Genomic DNA, 18,787 nt, shown 5'->3' with positions numbered 1-18,787 from the left:
GATCATGGGCCTCTTGGCTGCATCTCTGATCAGTCTTCTCCTATCACAGTACAGGTGCATTTATACGGAGACTTGATTACACACAGGTGGATTGTATTTATCATCATTAGTCATTTAGGTCAACATTGGATCATTCAGAGATCCTCACTGAACTTCTGGAGAGGGTTTGCTGCACTGAAAGTAAAGGGGCTGAATAATTTTGCACGCCCAATTTTTCAGTCTTAATTTGTTAAAAAAGTTTGAAATATCCAATAAATGTCGTTCCACTTCATGATTGTGTCCCACTTGTTGTTGATTCTTCACAAAAAAATACAGTTTTATATCTTTATGTTTGAAGCCTGAAATGTGGCAAAAAGGTCGCAAAGTTCAAGGGGGCCGAATACTTTCGCAAGGCACTGTATGTGCAAATATATTGATAGAAAAACCATCATGTCAAAGTAAACTTGGAGTCACTCGATGATATGGTGTGTGGCCATCCCACTTAGACTCGGGAAACCATGCAATTGATTAGGCTACAGATGAAATAACTTATGATGAACTTCACAGGGTGTTGAAAGTGCACAGTGATCTTGAAGGTCCTTTCAAATAAATATTGAGGGTCTGATTCTGGTCACTTGATGATCGATGCTTGACTGCTTTTTGACAAATAAAGAATATTTAACCATAGCTGCCCTCAAACAAAGGCACCCTGCCTGCTAATTATCTATAGAAAATGTTTCAACTAGTCAATTGTACATTATTTTGTAACAGTGAGGTAGGTGCGTTCCGCCTCCTCATTAATTCACATAGAAGTAGCCCATTTTACTGTGGTGGAGGAATTCTAGGCTCATGCAAGGCAAGGATTAGCTAGATGAGTCAGACAAACTTCTCTCTTCGATGAAGCCCAAACACTCTACCATTGTTTCCTCAGGTCAAGTATGCAGACATTTGCGCATCTCCAGTCAAAACAGAACCTGACAGAACTTTTAGCCCCTTCATTGTTGTTTTCCTTACTAATAATTACTGTGGGCATTTCTATCAAAGTAAGTGCCTTATTATCTTATTATAATAATGTTTCTGTATATCGTGTTATGTCATTTCTACTGTAACACACAGTATTTATGTATGGAGCATAATGCATTCTGTGTATTCCTTTATAACCACGGACACGCAAGGTACTGATTTCATAACCTTCAAGGTGTTATACTCAACTGTGCTTATGTAGTTAAATTTTTCTATTAGTTCTGTAAAACAATGGCGTCAAATAAGTATTAGCTTGTGTTGTATATTGTGTTGTATATTGAAGCTGTTTAATAAGTGCTCCTCAGAGTCACCAGTGTAAATACTGTGGATACGTTTTGAGGGGCTGTTTCACAGACGTCAGCATAGGGTAAAATGAAGGGATTAATGACCAGAAAAATTTGAGGTAATCTGCAAGGAGAGCCCATATGTAAATCTATATGTAGTCTATATCTGCCTGCAATACTAAATGCTGTGCATTTCCTCCATCATATGCATGGCAAACACACTCCCCACATGTACTGTATCTGTCACACCCTGACCTTAGAGAGACGTTTTATTTCTCTATTTGGTTAGGTCAGGGTGTGATTTGGGGTGAGCATTCTATGTTGTCTATTTCTTTGTTTTTGGCCGAGTATGGTTCCCAATCAGAGGCAGCTGTCTATCGTTGTCTCTGATTGGGGATCATACTTAGACAGCCCTTTTTCCCACTTTCTATTGTGGGATCTTGTTTTTGTTAGTTGCTGGTTTAGCGCTACTATACTTTACATGTCGTTTAATAATACATTCAAAATGTACACTATGCACCTTGGTCTCATTCCAACGACAGCCATAGCAGTATCTTTATGTACAGTGTCTTCAGAAACTATTCACATCCCTTTACTTTTTCCACATTTTGTGTGTTACAGCCTGAATTTAAAATTGATTATATTGAGATTTTTTTGTCACTGGCCTACACACAATACCCCATAATGCTGAAGTTGAAGTTGAAGGGGTTGAATTATGTTTTTCAAAATGTTTACAAATTAATCACAAATTAAAAGCTAAAATGTCTTGAGTAAATAAGTATTCAACCCCTTTTGTTTTGGCAAGCCTAAATAAGTTCAGGAGTAAAAATTTGCTTAACAAGTCACATACGTCACAACAAGTCACACTCACTCTGTGTGCAATAATAGTGTTTAACATGATTTTTGAATGACTATCTCTTCTCTGTACCCCAAACATACAACAATTTTAAGGTCTCTCAGTTGAGCAGTGAATTTCAAACATAGATTTAACCAGAAAGTCCAGGGAGGTTTTCCAATGCCTCGCAAAGAAGAAGCAGACATTGAATATCCCTTTGAGCACGGTGAAGTTATTAATTACACTTTGGGTGGTGTATCAATACACCCAGTCACTACAAAGATACAGGCATCCTTCCTAACTAAGTTGCCGGCGAGGAAGGAAACCACTCAGGGATTTCAACATGAGGCCAATGTTGACTTTAAAACAGTTACAGATTTTAATGGCTGTGATAGGAGAAAACTGAGGATGGAACAACAACATTGTAATTACTCCACAATACTAACCTAATAGACAGAGTGAAAAGAAGGAAGCCTGTACAGAATAAATACATTCCAAAACATGTATCCTGTTTGCAATAAGTTATTAAGTAAAACTGCAAAAAATGTGGCAAGAAATGTACTTTATGTCCTGAATACGAACTGTTATGTTTGGTGCAAATCCAACACAACAATCACTGAGTACCACTCTTCATATTTATTTTCAAGCGTGATGGCTGCATCATGTTAAGGGTATGCTTGTCATTGGCAATGACTAGGAAGGTTTTATGATGAAAAGAAACAGAATATAGCTAATCACAGGCAAATTCCTAGTGGAAAACATGGTTCAGTCTGGTTTCCAACAGGCACTGGGAGACACATTCACCTTTAAGTAGGACAATAACCTAAAACACAAGGCCAAATATACACTGGAGTTGCTTACCAAGACAACATTGAATGTTCCTGAATGTCCTAGTTACAGTTTTGACTAGGGGTGTACTGATTCGTCATACTCATACTCATAATCATATCCATTTTATCACACTTGATACTCATAATCGGATTTACTCGTGATTGGAAAACCCAAAAGCTTTAAATGCCGGTAAAGCCTATACCTCAAGTGTGCGCTATCACTCAAGAGTGCATCTCAGAGCGCATCGTTGTTCTTTCACTCATTCACACACATTGTTAAACGACCTCGACAGATAAAAATGCACAAAAATAGCCTAATGCATGGCTGGCTACTACTGCCTGCATTTATTCCAGACACAGATTTAGATGAAGGTAGGCTAATTTGTTTGCCCCATATATTGTTTCACATTTGAGAGGAGCAAAACGTTTGTATTACAAAAATAAACAATCTACCCCTATAAAAATGTCGATTAAAAATGAACCATATACATTTGGCATTTTATTTTCTAATGATTTGTCTCTCGGTGAACATGCCTGTGCGCATTCAAATAAATAATAATAGCAAGCAAGCATGGGCTTGGATCACAACATAACACAGACGTTGTCAGCAATGGAATAATTATAATGACAAAGTAGGCCTACTAAACAATACCAAGTAGACAGACAATAACAGCCATATGGCCTCAGCAAAGTCAACAAGAAATAAGTAGATTGAACAACAATGACTAGATACAGATTCTATTTGAGTGAAAGAGAGATGCGTGCTTGGCTGCTGAAAATAATGTTTCCCATCACGGATAATTACAAAAAATGCTCGGCACACCTCTAGTTTTGACTTAAATCGGCTTGAAAATCTATGGCAAGACTTGAAAATGGCTGTCTAGCAATGATCAACAGCTATATTGACTGAGTTTGAAGATTATTTTTAAAGAATAATGTGCAACTATTGAACAATAGAGGTTTGCAAAGCTCTAAGAGACTTACCCAGAAAGACTCACAGCTTTAATCGCTGCCAAAGTTGATTCCAACAGGGAGTTGAATACTTATCTTATCAGGATACAGTATAGTGTATTTTCATATATACTGTATATATTTATTTTGACATGTTGGACTTTTCTTCCACTTTTTTGTTGTATTTTGTGTAGATAATTGGAAAAAAAATACAATTAAATCCATTTGAATTCCACTTTGTTATAACAAAATGTGTAAAAATTCAAGGGGTGTGAATACTTTGTGAAGGCACTGTACCTATCTATGCACAGTGTATGCACATTTACACAAACACACAAAAAGTGTAATCAATGTCACAACTCAATTGTGTCTGGTGTGTACACTCACATTGCTATTGACCACCATGTCACCACAACAAACAAGACCTAAACAAGGTAGATGCTCCATTACCTTTAACAGTTAACATTCAAAAGATGACACTCCATAGCTCATATCTGTACATACGCATATACGTTTTCTGTCGAAACACATAAATAAGTCCTGCATCAATTAAATGGTCACCTGACGTCCAAATCTGCAAAGAACAATTTTACACTAACACACGGTTAATTTGCTGTGTCATGACAGTGTAAAGTCATTGTCTTAAGCTGACACCAGCTTGGTTTATAACATCTGTTATGTATTGATTATGACAGTTTAATGTTGGTTCTTATGACTCAGGGTAAAGTAAAGCGTTAGCAAACAAACTCTCAGAGCGTGAATAGAGGGTGGCAATCTATGGTACGATGAAATACTATAAAGATGAGTAGTCTGGGTAAGGGGATGTAAATCAGTGGAGGCTCCTCAGAAGAGGAAGGGGAGGACTGTCCTCCTCAATGAAATTTCATAAAAATAAAAATAGTTAAACAAAGTTATCCTTTATAGATAAAACTATACTAAATATATTAATATTTCATTAAATAATTTATTTAAACACACTGTTTTTCAATTAAGGTCTATAGTAACTTCAACAGCACTCTCTGGGGTAGCATTATGGTGAAGCCGGTTGAAAACTAGCTTCCATTTTCCTCTGGCTACATTTACTTCAATACAAAACCTAGGAGTCTCGTAGGCCTCACCCTCTTCCATAGACCTACATGGTAATTATGACCACTTCTGGAGGATGACCTCCAACCAATCAAAGCTTTTGCAGTATGAACTGACATGTTGTCCATCCAATCATAAGATTAGGATCAGAGAATGATCCTAGTGTGTTGTATTGGGGTTGTGCCGCAGAGCATTATGGGGGGTTATATGTGTTGAGAAGCTTGGTAAGTCCTTGACATTATTGGTTAGAGATTGAGAGTGAAAAGTGATAGTTGAGCATTTTTTAAATATTATTCCATTCAAATTAGTTTCTTCAAATTACAGGAGAAAATGGAACCCAGAATAGACATGCTCTCATTAGGACTGTGTGTGTGTGTTTTATGGTCTACATCTGTGTGATGTGACCAATCAGTTTATTCCAGTTCAGAATAAAAAATATGTATTTTATTTTAACAGCAGCAGTTCCAACCTAGACTTTCTTTCAACAATAATTTCAACAGTAAGATGTACAGTAGGCCTGGTCATTTTTCATCTGTACTGTTAGTTAGGATTGCACTATCAAAAAGCCTGTGTGTGTGTCTGTGTGTGTGTGTGTTCTGTTATTCATCTGTGTGATGTGATCAATCGGTTAATTCCAGTTCAGACTGAAAATGATGTATTGTATTTTACAAGCAACAGTGTTTTTAATGGGGGAAAATAAACATGAATAGATATTGCTATTTATTTAATTTTATTGTTATTTGTTTTTGTCTATATTGCATTTGTTTTAGGCATAAGGGGAATGAAATGTACCGATATTTATGTATAGTTGAATATATTTTCCGAAGCTTGGGTCCCAGGCTGAACATGTTTAAGATCCCCTGCATTAGAGATCTGACATACTGTATGGGATGAAAACGAGACGATTTTTCAGTCTGATCAACTGTAGGCTACTAATAATAGCAGCTGCATACAGCCTATGCACCCTGTCCATCTGCTCAGGTTAAACAAATTGGTAACGTTATGTATTTATAGTCCATTTGTGTGAGGAGAAAATGTGAATGTTATATCAAATTTGGTTTATATTCCAACTTGGCTAGGCTGCCTATACGTTTTCAATTCAAAATAATTAACTGGAATTAATCAACCAACATAATAGTGATGATAGGTCTACAGTTGCATAGGCCTGCATGATGCAAACATGCATGAAGCAAGCTCAGCCCTGTGAGTTGAATTCGCTATCAGTTGTTATCTCTGCATCTGGATAGAGGAAATCCCCCTCTTAATCTAGTCTAAATATAATTCATATACACAAGTTTTAAGGTTATTGCAGTTTGACAGGATTTTCATCCCCCCAGGGCCAGGAGTTTTTTTCAGGAGTTTTTTTAAACCATGTCACCTGATTAGGAAAAACGGGTCCCTTCATAGGCAGGGATGGTGCAACCAGTCTGCTTGCAGTTGTCAGTTATTGTCAGGTATGTGGATGATCAGGGCTTTATTCAGGAATGTTTTTTTTTGTATACTTTGATGTGTTGGTTGGGCAAGATGTGCAGTCTGTGTTTGACTTTGTGAATTCTGATATGTCTGAGTTTCACTTCATGGAGAAACTCGTTGCCCAAACCTACGATGGCACAGCTGTAATGGAATCTGCTATTTGTATTTACAGCTAAGTCCCCTCCTGTCAACTATTGTCAACTCTCTCCTGATATGAACTGATGCCACTTCTCATGTACCTGCTCATCTACTGGCACATTGAATGTTTCCTCTCCAAGCACTGTGAGTACCCATATCAATTTTATCTCATTACTGTATGTAGAGTCAATCACACACACAAATACAATCACATTATTACACATCAATGATTTTACTTGCTTGGACAAACTCATTCTCAGATCTTTTGTGTAACTGTGTAGTGTATTGTGTTATTGTTTTTTTGTCTTCCCTGTCAAATCCTGTCCTGACCTCAGTGGAAGAGTTGAGCTCTTCTCCAACACCATCCATCCATGATGAGCATGTCCTGCACTGAAGCCTATGAACACCTCAACCCCTGTCCTGCACTGACGTCAAGCCTCTGAACACCCCAACTCATGCCTCATACCCTCATTTGTCGTCTCCGTGTGTTCCGAGCATATACCGTGAGTCTCCCATCCTCCTTAATTTTTCAAGTCACCAGCTTCCACTGATGTACATGTATGGAACTCACCGAGTTTGCAGAGCCAGCTGACCAGGACCCAGAGTGCCACCAGGTATGGGAAATGAATTTCCTCCCACTTCCAGATAACGATGGGCAGGGTGGTGATTGTATTTTCTGTTCCATTTCCTGTGGCCTCAGATGCCAGGCTGGGCCTACTAATGGCAAGCAGTACCATCACTAGGACGAAAGTGGAGCGCAACAGAGCTGGCATCTTCAAGCTGGATGCTTTTCAAATCTTGAGTTTTGATCAATCTTGGTGTCTGTCTCTCTCCCTCTCTGTCCTCTGTCACTGACTATCTGAATTGTCACTGCTGGCCCTAAGTATGTTTGCTCCTCTCTGTCCTTGCTCAGGTTAGAGTACACCTTTTCACTGCAGGTGAAAGCCCCTCCCACTCTTGAGCCAGACAGGCTAGTTGGGCCACTTCTTCGATACCAGGGTGCAGTTCTACCCAACCTTACCACCCTGTTGTTTTTCATTGGCTCAGGACACCAGAGGCATCATCCCAATAGGGGTCAAACGGGTACGTGCCCCCTCATATTTGTCCTGTTTAAAATATATATATATAATAATAAGAAAAACCTATTACATTTTTTTGTTAGTTTTGTTGTTGTTTCTCTGTAATACTACTATCCACCTAGCACTTTTATGAAGTTTTATTTACTATTTGTATTTATTTGTAAGGCAGGAGCTACTCTTCCTGGGGTCCAACCACATTATGGCACTTACATCACACATAAAACAAAAGATAAAACAGTACATCATATAACATTACACCACTACATATATACAATACAAAATGTATAATACCACCATACAACAATATTTCAATGTACGTGTGTATAGAGTGCGTGTGCTAGCATGTGTGTGTGTATACCTGTGTCTGTACCTGTGTGTGTGTGTCTTCACAGTCCCCGCTGTTCCATAAGGTCTATTTTTATCTGTTTTTAAAATCTGATTCTACTGCTTGCATCAGTTACCTGATGTGGAATAGAGTTCCATGTAGTCGTGGCTCTATGTAGTACTGTGCCTCTCCCATAGTCTGTTCTGGACATAGGGAATGTGAAGAGACCTCTGGTGGCATGTCTTGTAGGGTATGCATGTGGTGTCTGTGCTGTGTGCTAGTAGTTTAAACAGACACCTCGGTGCATTCAGCATGTCAATACTTCTTACATGTCAATACTTTTTAAAAACTTCTTACAAAAGTAGTGATGAAGTCAATCTCTCCTCCACTTTGAGCCATGAGAGATTGACATGCATATTATCAATGTTAGCTCTCCATGTACATTTAAGGGCCAGCCGTGCTGCCCTGTTCTGAGCGAATTGTAATTTTCCTAAGTCCCTCTTTGTGGCACCTGACCACACGACTGAACAGCAGTCCAAGTGTGACAAAACTCGGGCCTGTAGGACATGCCTTGTTGATAGTGATGTTAAGAAGGCAGAGCAGAGCTTTATTATCAACAGACTTCTCCCAATCTTAGCTACTGTTGTATCAACATATTTTGACCATTACAGTTTACAATCCAGGGTTACTCCAAGCAGTTTAGTCACCTCAACTTGCTCAATTTCCACATTATTCATTAAAATGTTTAGGGTTTAGTGAATGATATGTCCCAAATATAATTATTTTAGTTTTTGAAATATGTAGGACTAACTTATTCTTTGCCACCCACTCTGAAAATAACTGCAACTCAAGTTAAATAAAGGTGAAATAAAAAAAAAAGTGTTGCAGTCATTTAGGTCGCTGTAGTAGCTGACGTGTATAGTGTTGAGTCATCCGTATAGATAGACACACTGGCTTTACTTAAAGTTAGTGGCATGTCATTAGTAAAGATTAAAAAGTAAGAGGCCTAGACAGCTGTCCTGTGGAATTCCTAATACTACTTGGATTACAGTGCCTTTGGAAAGTATTCAGTATTGACTTTTTCCACATTTTGTTAAATTACGGCCTTATTCTAAAATGGATTAATTCGTTTTTTTCCCCTCATCAATCTAGACACAATACCTCATATTGACAAAGCAAAAACAGGTTTATAGAAATGTTTCTTAATTTATTACAAATTAAAACTGAAATATCACATTTACATAAATATTCAGACCCTTTACTCAGTAATTTGTTGAAGCACCTTTGGCAGCGATTACAGCCTCTAGTCGTCTTCTGTAATGACTACAAGCTTGGCACACCTGTATTTGGGGAGTATCTCCCATTCTTCTCAGCAGATCCTCTCAAACTCTGTCATGTTGGATGGGGAGCGTTGCTGCACAGCTATTTCCAGGTCTCTCCAGAGATGTTCGATCTGGTTCAAGTCTGGGCTCTGACTGGGCCCCTCAAGGACATTCAGAGACTTGTCCGGAAGCCACTCCTGCATTGACTTGGCTGTGAACCTTCGCCCCAGTCTGAGGTCCTGAGCACTCTGGAACAGGTTTTCATCAAGGATCTTTCTATACTTTGCTCCGTTCATCTTTGCCTCGACCCTGAATACTCTCCCAGTCCCTGATCAAAGGAATGTTTCTGGTCTGTGTCCGGTCCAAGCTTAACATCTCCAAGGAAACGTCGTTGCCAGAGGACGCTGTCTTTGACTTCCACGTCGAGTGACATATATATGGCTGGGTGGTAAACAGAGAAACAGACGAGCATTTCGCCACACTCGCATTAACATCTGCTAACCATGTGTATGTGACAAATAAATTTGATTTGATTAACATCTGCTAACCATGTGTATGTGACAAATACATTTGATTTGGTAGGCTCGAGAACAGGAACATCCATCAAGTCATCCAGGATTATCCTTCTAGCTCCATTCTCTAGGGAAAGGGGAGACCCATTCGGGAGGGATTCCTACAGAGTACCAGCCAGTCGGCTGTGAAGAGCCGAAACGGCGGCAACACTTCCACTAGACCAGAGCGGCGTCCGGCTACTGGGGTAGAAGTGAAAGAAAAAGTAGGCGCCCATGGATTCCCCAGTAGCTTGTCCAGGTTCACTACTTGTTTGCCACTTCGCACCTGTAGTCCTCTGCAAGCAAACAGTTGTTACATTGAAAGTCTGGGTGGTCCATATTGTCCCGGAATAAAGCAAAATTAACACAGCTCCTGCAGCGTTGAAAATGTTAGATAGCATCCTCCATTTGAGGCTCCAGGCTAGCTGGGCTAGCTAAGCCAGCCGGGCGTCCGTGTGTCTCCTCTTGACAGGTAACCCACAACTTGTCCAAGATTGGACCACACGGCTATCAAAAAAAGGCCAAGGTAAGGCTACACCAATCACACAAATAATTTGAATTCACGATTTGAAACATTTATGGCAGTGTCGAGTATAATAACTCAGGCTACTTAGTGGCGAACTGATTCTGATCCTCTGGATAGGGATTCGGATTTGTTAATCCAATCTGACCTTTAATAATAATTAAATGTCTTTTTTTTATGCTGAAAATCTGGATTATCTTGATCCCTCTGGAAGGGGGATTTAGAATGTCATTACAACTAAGACATATCAATGTAACTAAGATGCCAATGTTTAAAAAACCACCTATGGCTGAAAATAGGCAATTTAGGTGGCTTATTATGCTTACCCAGTAATAATGCACTAAATCACATATTGGACACATCATTGCGCACATGTTGTCACACATCATTAAACAGGCAAACAGAGAGTAGCTTAGTGGTCAAATCAAACTCAATTGATCTAAGATGGCATTACAGGGGATATCAGATGTTTTATTTAGATTTTTATGCTGATTTCCAATTTTTTTACATAATGTTTCCCCTATCATTTCCTATGAACAAAACCAGCTTCTGGAGATCAGAACAGCGATCACTAACCACGATTTGGATGACAATTTCTACTTCAACAAGTCGTCACGGACCAGGTCCTAATCCCTGGGATTCAAAAAAGGAAGTGACGGCGCAGAGGCAAAAGAGCAGGCATCCTGACTAAACCTCAATGGTGTGCAAATAAACCGCCTCTACCCTCCGTTCTGTTTGCTAACATACATCCACTAGTGAACAAACTGGATGAACTCTGCTCAAAATCGTATCAACGGGACCTGAAGAACTGTAATATTCCATCTTTCACAGAGTCGAGACTGAACAAGGATATGGATAATATACATCTTGCTGGCTTTTCCATGCATCGTCAAGACTTCTTGGCAGCCTTGGTTAAGATGAGGGGGGAGGGGTGTGTCTTTGTTGACCACAGCTGGTGTGCGATTTCTAATATTAAGGAGGTCTCGAGTTTTTACTCACCTGAGTTAGAATAACTCATGATAAGCTGCAGACCATACTATTTACCAAGGGAGTTTTCATCTATAATTTTCATAGATGCTGGCGCAAAGGCCGCACTCAACGAGCTGTATAGGGCCATAGGCAAACAAGAAAATGCGCACCCCAGAGTCAATGCTTGTTGTGGCCGGTGATTTTAATGTAGAGAAACTAAAATACGTTTTACCCCCAAAATAATCCAGCATGTCACCCTGTGCAACTAGAAGCAACAACATTTATATAACCTTTACTTCACAAACAGAAGCACATGCAAGGCTCTCCCTCACCGTCCCTTTAGCAAATCTGACCATAACTCTATCCTCCTGATTCCTGCTTTTTCAAACAGGAAGAAACAATTATGAAAGTGGTCTGATGAAGCGGTTTCTAAGCTACAGGACTGTTTCACTAGCACTGGAATATGTTCTGGAATTCATCCGATAACAATGGGGAGTTTACCACATCAGTCACCGGCTTCATTACCAAGTGCATCAATGTAGCCCCCACAGTGACCATGCGTACATATCCCAACCAGAAGCCATGGATTACAAGCAACATCCGCACTGAGATAAAGGCTGGAGCTGCCGGTTTCAAGGAGCGGGACGCTGACGCGGACACTTATAAGAAATCCCGCTACAATCTCCGACGAGCCATCAAACAGGCAAACCTTCAATACAGGACTAAGATCGAACCCTACTACGCCGGTTCTGATGCTCGTCAAATGAACCAGGGCTTGCAAACTATAATGGATTACAAAGGAAAACCAGGCTGCGAACTGCCCAGTGACACAAGCTTACCAGACGAGCTAAATGCCTTCTATGCTCGCTTCAAGGCAAGCAACACTGAACCATCCATGAGAGCACCAACTGTTCCCGATGACTGTCCATAGCCATAGCCGATGTTAGTAAGACCTTTAAACAGGTTAACATTCACAAGGCCGCGGGGCCAGACAGATTACCAGGACCCGTACTTTGCACATGCACTGACCAACTGGCAAGTGTCTTCACTGACATTTGTAACCTCTCCCTGATACCGTCTGTAATATCTACATATTTCAAGCAGACCACCATAGTACCATTTCCCAAGAACGTGAAGGTAACCTGTCTAAATGACTATCGCCCCGTAGCACTCACATCTGTAGCCATGAAATGCTTTGAAAGGCTCACATCACATCATGGCTCACATCAACATCATCATCCCAAACACCCTGGACACATTCCAATTCACATACCGCCCCACCAGATACACAGCTGACGCAATCTCTATTGCACTCCATTACTGCTCTCTCCCACCTGGACAGGAGGAACACCTACAGTGTATGTGAGAATGCTGTTCATCAACTACAGCTCAGCGTTCAACACCATAGTGCCCTCCAAGCTCAACTGAACACCTCCCTCTGCAACTGGATCCTGGACTTCCTGACGGGCCGTCCTCAAGTTGTGAGCATAGGCATATCATATTCACCACGCTGACCCTCAACATGGGGGCCCCTTAGTCTCCTCCTGCACTCTCTGTTCACTCAGGTTCCGTGGATGCCATGGCGCCATATGGCAGCCTTGGTTGTTTACTCCTAATTTACTCCTGCTAATTTAATCTTCAATTGTTTTTCTATGTACACATTTTACTTAAACTTTAATTTTATGGTAGCTTATCAAGTCTACATAGTAAATATCTTGAAATCCTATAAGGAAAATGCTAAACTGGATGATTAAACAGACTTCTTCATCAAACTGCTCAGCATCCCCTGAGCTACTCACTGACATTCTTAATTAAGAAGTTTTCAAAAGATGCGGACACCCATTACTTTCGACATTAAGGATTTTCTCAAAGCTCACAGTATACTTCGCCAGAGACGATGCCGGAGAGGGAAGAGAGCAAGTTGTAACTCCCTGTATATTCAAACTATTGTTGGAAATAGACCCTCCGAGTGCTCCCAAACTTTAAATAATGTACTCCCACATCAGACAAACTCGCGGAACTTAATTGACATCTAGACCATTGTAAACCAACAAGATCCCAGTTTGTGCACCGGTTTGTGTCAAGAACTGCAACGCTGCTGGGTTTTTCATGCTCAACCATTTCCTATGTGTATCAAGAATGGTCCACCACCCAAAGGACATCCAGCCAACTTGTCACAACTGTGGGAAGCATTGGAAGCATGGGCCAGCATCCCTGTGGAACGCTTTTGACATCTTGTAGAGTCCATGCCCTGATAAATTGAGGCTGTTTGTAGGGCAAAAAAGCTGTGTGGGGGGGCTAGAAGCAACCTTGTCCATTAACCTGTTGAGTGTAGGGGGCAGTATTTTGATGTTTGGATGAAAAACGTACCCAAATGAAACTGAATATTTCTCAGGCCCAGAAGCTAGAATATGCATATAATTGTCAGATTAGGATAGAAAACACTCTAAAGTTTCCAAAACTGTAAAAAATATTGTCTGTGAGTATAACAGAATTGATATTGCAGGCGAAAACCTGAGGAAAATCCAACCAGGAAGTGCCTCTTATTTGGAAAGCTCCCAGTTCCATTGCATGCCTTAGCTCCATTTAAAGGGATATCAACAAGATTCATTTCCCTATGGCTTCCACATGGTGTGAACAGTCTTTAGACATAGTTTCAGCCTTTTATTCTGAAAAATGAGCGAGAACGATCACATCGCGTCAGTGGATGGCTGTGTGTCCCCAGAGTTTTGCATGCGCAACAGCTTGGAGCAGACATTTTCTCTCTCTCTCCTATTGAAAAAGCTATGGTCCGGTTGAAATATTATTTATTGTAAAAACAACCTGAGGATTGATTATAAAAAACATTTGACATGTTTCTACGAACTTTACGGATACTATTTGGAATTTTCGTCTGCTCGTCATGACCTGCACGAGCCTGTGGATTTCTGAACAAAACGCGCCAACCAAATGGAGGTTTTTGGATATAAAATTAATCTTTATCGAACAAAAGGAACATTTATTGTGTAACTGGGAGTCTCGTGAGTGCAAACATCCGAAGATCATCAAAGGTAAGCGATTAATTTTATTGCTTTTCTGACTTTTGTGACCAATCTACTTTGCTGCTAGCTGTTTGTAATGTTTTGTCTGCTGGGACAGATGTCCTCACATAAACACTTGGTTTGCTCTCGCTGTACAGTTTTTTTTATTTATCTGACACGCCAGGTGGATTAACAACAAGCTAAGCTGTGTTTTGCTATATTGCACTTGTGATTTCATGAAAATTAAATATTTTTAGTAGCGGAGGAGGCATGTCTCTGTGCATTAGAGATAGCATCCCATCCCGCAAGCTGTCATATATCTCTGTCCCAGAATATTTGGAGTGCCTGTGGTTTTGGGTGAGACCTTGCCACCGGCCTCACCTCCTCTCTATTGCCATATGTACTGTTTACATCCCCCCTCAGTTTCCTCACCAAAATGCGTTGAGACCATCTTATAGAGACCATCATCAGACCTATTAAAAATGGAGTATCCTAACTATGGTCTTGTCACACTCTAAGACTAATAGATTTTACCCAAACACTGTCTATCAAGGAAATGGGCTAACGCAAGTTGTGCAAGATGGTACCAGAGGTGAGGCAATACTGGACCTAATCATTACAAAAATGACACAATTGTACAATAAACCAACCATCCTACCACCCATTGTCCTCAGTGATCACCAGGCAGTCCTATGGTCTCATAAACAAGAGCCAAAAAAACCAGAAGCTAGAGTATTGCCCAATCAGACAATCGAACCTGAACAGTTTTGGAAAGTGGATCACAACCAAACTGTACACAACATCCGTGATGCAACATCCAAGACTGCTGCCTTCTATAGCACATTGACCTCTGTGTGTAACTATCACTTTCTCTGTCCTAGCGGTGAAAATGTACCCTACTGACAGACTTTGGATGACAGCTGATATCAAGAACCTGATCACTTGTTGTCAAAAGGAATATGGGCTTGGAAAGCTTCTACGGGAACAAAGTTCAGAAAGCCATCAGTCATCTAAACAGACATTTTATTCTCACCAGATTGCTCATCCTAAAAAATGTTTTTATAAAAAAAGCCCCTCTGAAATCTATATTCCTAGACGTGATCAGAACAATAAAGTTGGAATAGCAAATTAAATTAACAACCAGTTTTCTCAGGTCAGCCAATCACTGGACACAACAATCCTCCCAGCCTCGAACCCTTGGAGGTGTATGACAAGCTGCATGTGATCACAACCAACAAAGCCCGCGGTGTGCCACAGCGGATCCTACGAGAATTTGCCTGCAAGTTGAGTCAACCCATCTGTGACATCCTCAATCCAGCAATGTGAATTCCCCTCCCAGTGGAAAGAAGCCACCATCGTGCCCATCCCCAAGACCCACCCTCCATAAATCGACCAGCTACGGCCAATATCCCTGACACCACAACTATCAAAAATTGCTGAGAGCTTCACTGCCACCTGGATGAAGGAAGACATTACACGCAACATAGACCGCAGACAGTTTGGATGCAGACCAGAAAGATCATGTACCCCTGCATTTGTTAGCCTCCTGGACTGTTTATACAAGCAATCAGACATCATCTCCACCATAACCAAAATCACTAAATCACCACTGACTTCTACAAGGCCTTTGACAAAATTGACCACACCTTCGCCATTGAACACCTAATACAACTGGGTGTCACACCTGCCCTCACAGCATGGCTGCACTTTTGTGACCGGCCGCAAACAATAGGTACGCTACCAAGACGGCCTCTCAGACTGGCAGGAGCTGACGGGAGGTGTGGCTAAATGAACTCTTCTGGGTCCTCTAATCTTCCTTGCGGTCATAGACAGTGCAGCCCAGGATGTCCACAATAGGGGGAAATATGTTGACAATCTAAATTTGGTCCACACGTGTACAACAAGAAACATCAGTACACCACAGCAGGCCCTGAACAACTTCGACACATGGTATCATGCAAGCAGAATGTCACTGAACCCTGCCAAGTAAAAGGTCCATATCAGTGACCGTCACTGTCCCATGCCCTCTACAGATCGAGGGCCAGGATCTCAAAGTGTGTGGCCCAAAAGGACCACCATGGAAATAAGCTTTTAAGCTTCATTGTGTTATCCTTGATGATTTTCTTAAATTGTATGCGTCACCTGCTGGAGCGCCCTTACGTATGTATTTTTTTTAAATGGTCTATGAAATTTGATCAATCAATTAGTGTGAATGTTTTAGGGGTAATGGTACAGAAGGTACAGAAGGACAATGTGAAGAGCAGGTTGCTACCAAGAGCAACAGAAAGCGTTTTCTCCTTTGCCGCCTTAAAAGGTTCCATGTGCCACAGGAAGAACTGGTGAGCATTTACACCGGCTACATATTCCCTACCCTGGAGTATACTGCTACCGCTTAGAACAGCTCACTGACCCAGGCCCAGTCTATTCCAGTCTATTCAGAAGAGAGCATGCCACACTCTTCTAGGAGGATACTCCAGTTATACTGAGGCACTTCAGACCCTGTCCCTACCCTGGCTTCAAGAAAGACAGACACAACTCTGCATGACTTCTCTGTCAGCCTCCTAAAACATAAATTCAGAGACTGGCTACCCCCTGATCGAATCACAGTAACAGCCGGGAACACCCGCAGCCAGAACCAACTGACTATACCAAAGTCTAGAACTGAATGGTACATGATTAAGGAGTCACTTTAATACTGCAGTGGTGGAAGATGGTAGTGCAGGAAGTACGCCATCAGGAGGAGGCTGCAAGGTGGGCCAAGGCAGTCTCTCTTTCCAAACAGGGACAATGGACTCGATGGGACAGTGTGGAGAAGAGGAAGATCAGCTGGAAGGATCTGTGGGCCATGGAAGTGAGGCGGTTGAGCTTTCCATCAGAGCAACATATGACGTCCTTCCAACTCCAGTTAATCTTCACCAATGGTATGGTGAAGATCCGGACTGTGCCCTCTGTTCCATGCCAGCCAACCTCAGGCACATTCTCACAGGGTGTAAAACAAGCCTCACCCAAGGACGCTACACTTGGCGTCACAACCAAGTCCTTAAAAACCTTGCATCCGCCCTGGGGGACAAGCGAGCTGCCACCAACTCCCTACCACCCCCAGCAGCATCACACCCCTTACGGACAAACTTTGTCCGCGAAGGGGCTAAACCACCGAAGCGCGGCTCGACACCATTAGAGCGAGACCAGCTGCGCTTGGCCCGCGACTGGAAAATGCTAGCTGACATTGGCCGGCAACTTGTGTTTCCTCCGGAGATCACAACCACCACCCTAAGACCTGACATGGTGCTCTGGTCCCGTTCGCTCAAGAAGGTCTTCATCATTGAGCTCACAGTACCCTGGGAGGACTCAGTAGATGAGGCTTATGAGCGAAAGCATCTGCGCTATGCCGATCTAGCTGCCGAAGCACGGCATCATGGCTGGAACACAGAAGTCCGACCAGTGGAGGTGGGCTGAGTTTTTGTGGCAACATCTACAACCAGACTGCTTAGAGACCTTGGAATTTAGGGCCAGAGCCAGCGTTCGGCAAAGCTGTATTCGAGGCGGCAGAAGGCAGCAGTCAGTGGCTCTGGATGAAGAGGAAAGACCCCAGCTGGGCCCCGAAGTGAGAGGGCCAGGAGGTATGCGGTCAACAATGCTTGACTCAGGGAGGAGGACGCCCCTGCCATGCATAGTCCCATGGGATGTTGGCTATCATCAACAAGGCAACTCCTATGACTAATTGGGAATGGGACGCAAGCGTAGGATTGATCACCCTGGCCACCTTTGGGGAGGGTGTATAGTGTGAAAGGCCGAAACACCCTAGGAACCAAAGGTACACTACTGACGATGCGCTCCCCAAATTTCACCAGGCTCACTCTTGATTAACTCTTGGAAGTGCTTGCACAAAGGATAGTAACATCTCATCCTGTGTTCTTGGAATCTGGATAAAACCCCCCTTTTTTTTGCTCTTATCCATTAACTCATGGTTTTCAGTTTGTATTGACTGCTATATGAGTGTAATAAATAAAACATCCATGACTTTGTGGTCGTTTGCTGATGACTTCACGGTGGTAGGACTGAACACCGACAACGATGAGACAGCCTATAGGGAAGAGGTCAGAGACCCGGCAGTGTGGTGCCAGGACAACAACCTCTTCCTCAACGTAAGCAAGACAAAGGAGCTGATCATGGATTACAGGAAACGGAGGGCTGAGCACACCCCATCCACATCAACGGGGCTGTAGTGGATCGGGTTAAGAGCTTCAAGTTCCTTGGTGTCCACATCACTAAGGAATTAACATAGTCCACACACACCAACAGTCTTGAAGAAGACACGACAATGCCACATCCCCATCAGGAGGCTGAAAATATTTGGCATGGGCACTCAGATCCTCAAAAAGTTCTACAGGTGCACCAT

At 41.8% G+C, this 18,787-nt stretch overlaps 1 protein-coding gene across 1 annotated transcript in view; it reads right to left on the bottom strand.

Moving 5' to 3' along the window:
• The window catches only part of LOC109903780 (sodium/hydrogen exchanger 3), a 62,123-nt gene extending 54,614 nt beyond the window's left edge, over positions 1-7,509 (bottom strand). Inside the window, exon 1 of the mRNA XM_020500716.2 lies at positions 7,171-7,509. Within this exon, the coding sequence (XP_020356305.1) occupies positions 7,171-7,372 (202 nt within the window). The 5' untranslated portion in view covers positions 7,373-7,509. The remainder of the gene's footprint in view (positions 1-7,170) is intronic.
• Between the last annotated feature and the right edge of the window lie 11,278 nt (positions 7,510-18,787).

The sequence above is a fragment of the Oncorhynchus kisutch genome, linkage group LG14 (genome assembly GCF_002021735.2).
Source record: "Oncorhynchus kisutch isolate 150728-3 linkage group LG14, Okis_V2, whole genome shotgun sequence".
NCBI lineage: Eukaryota > Metazoa > Chordata > Actinopteri > Salmoniformes > Salmonidae > Oncorhynchus > Oncorhynchus kisutch.
This window is presented reverse-complemented; position numbering and strand designations above follow the sequence as displayed.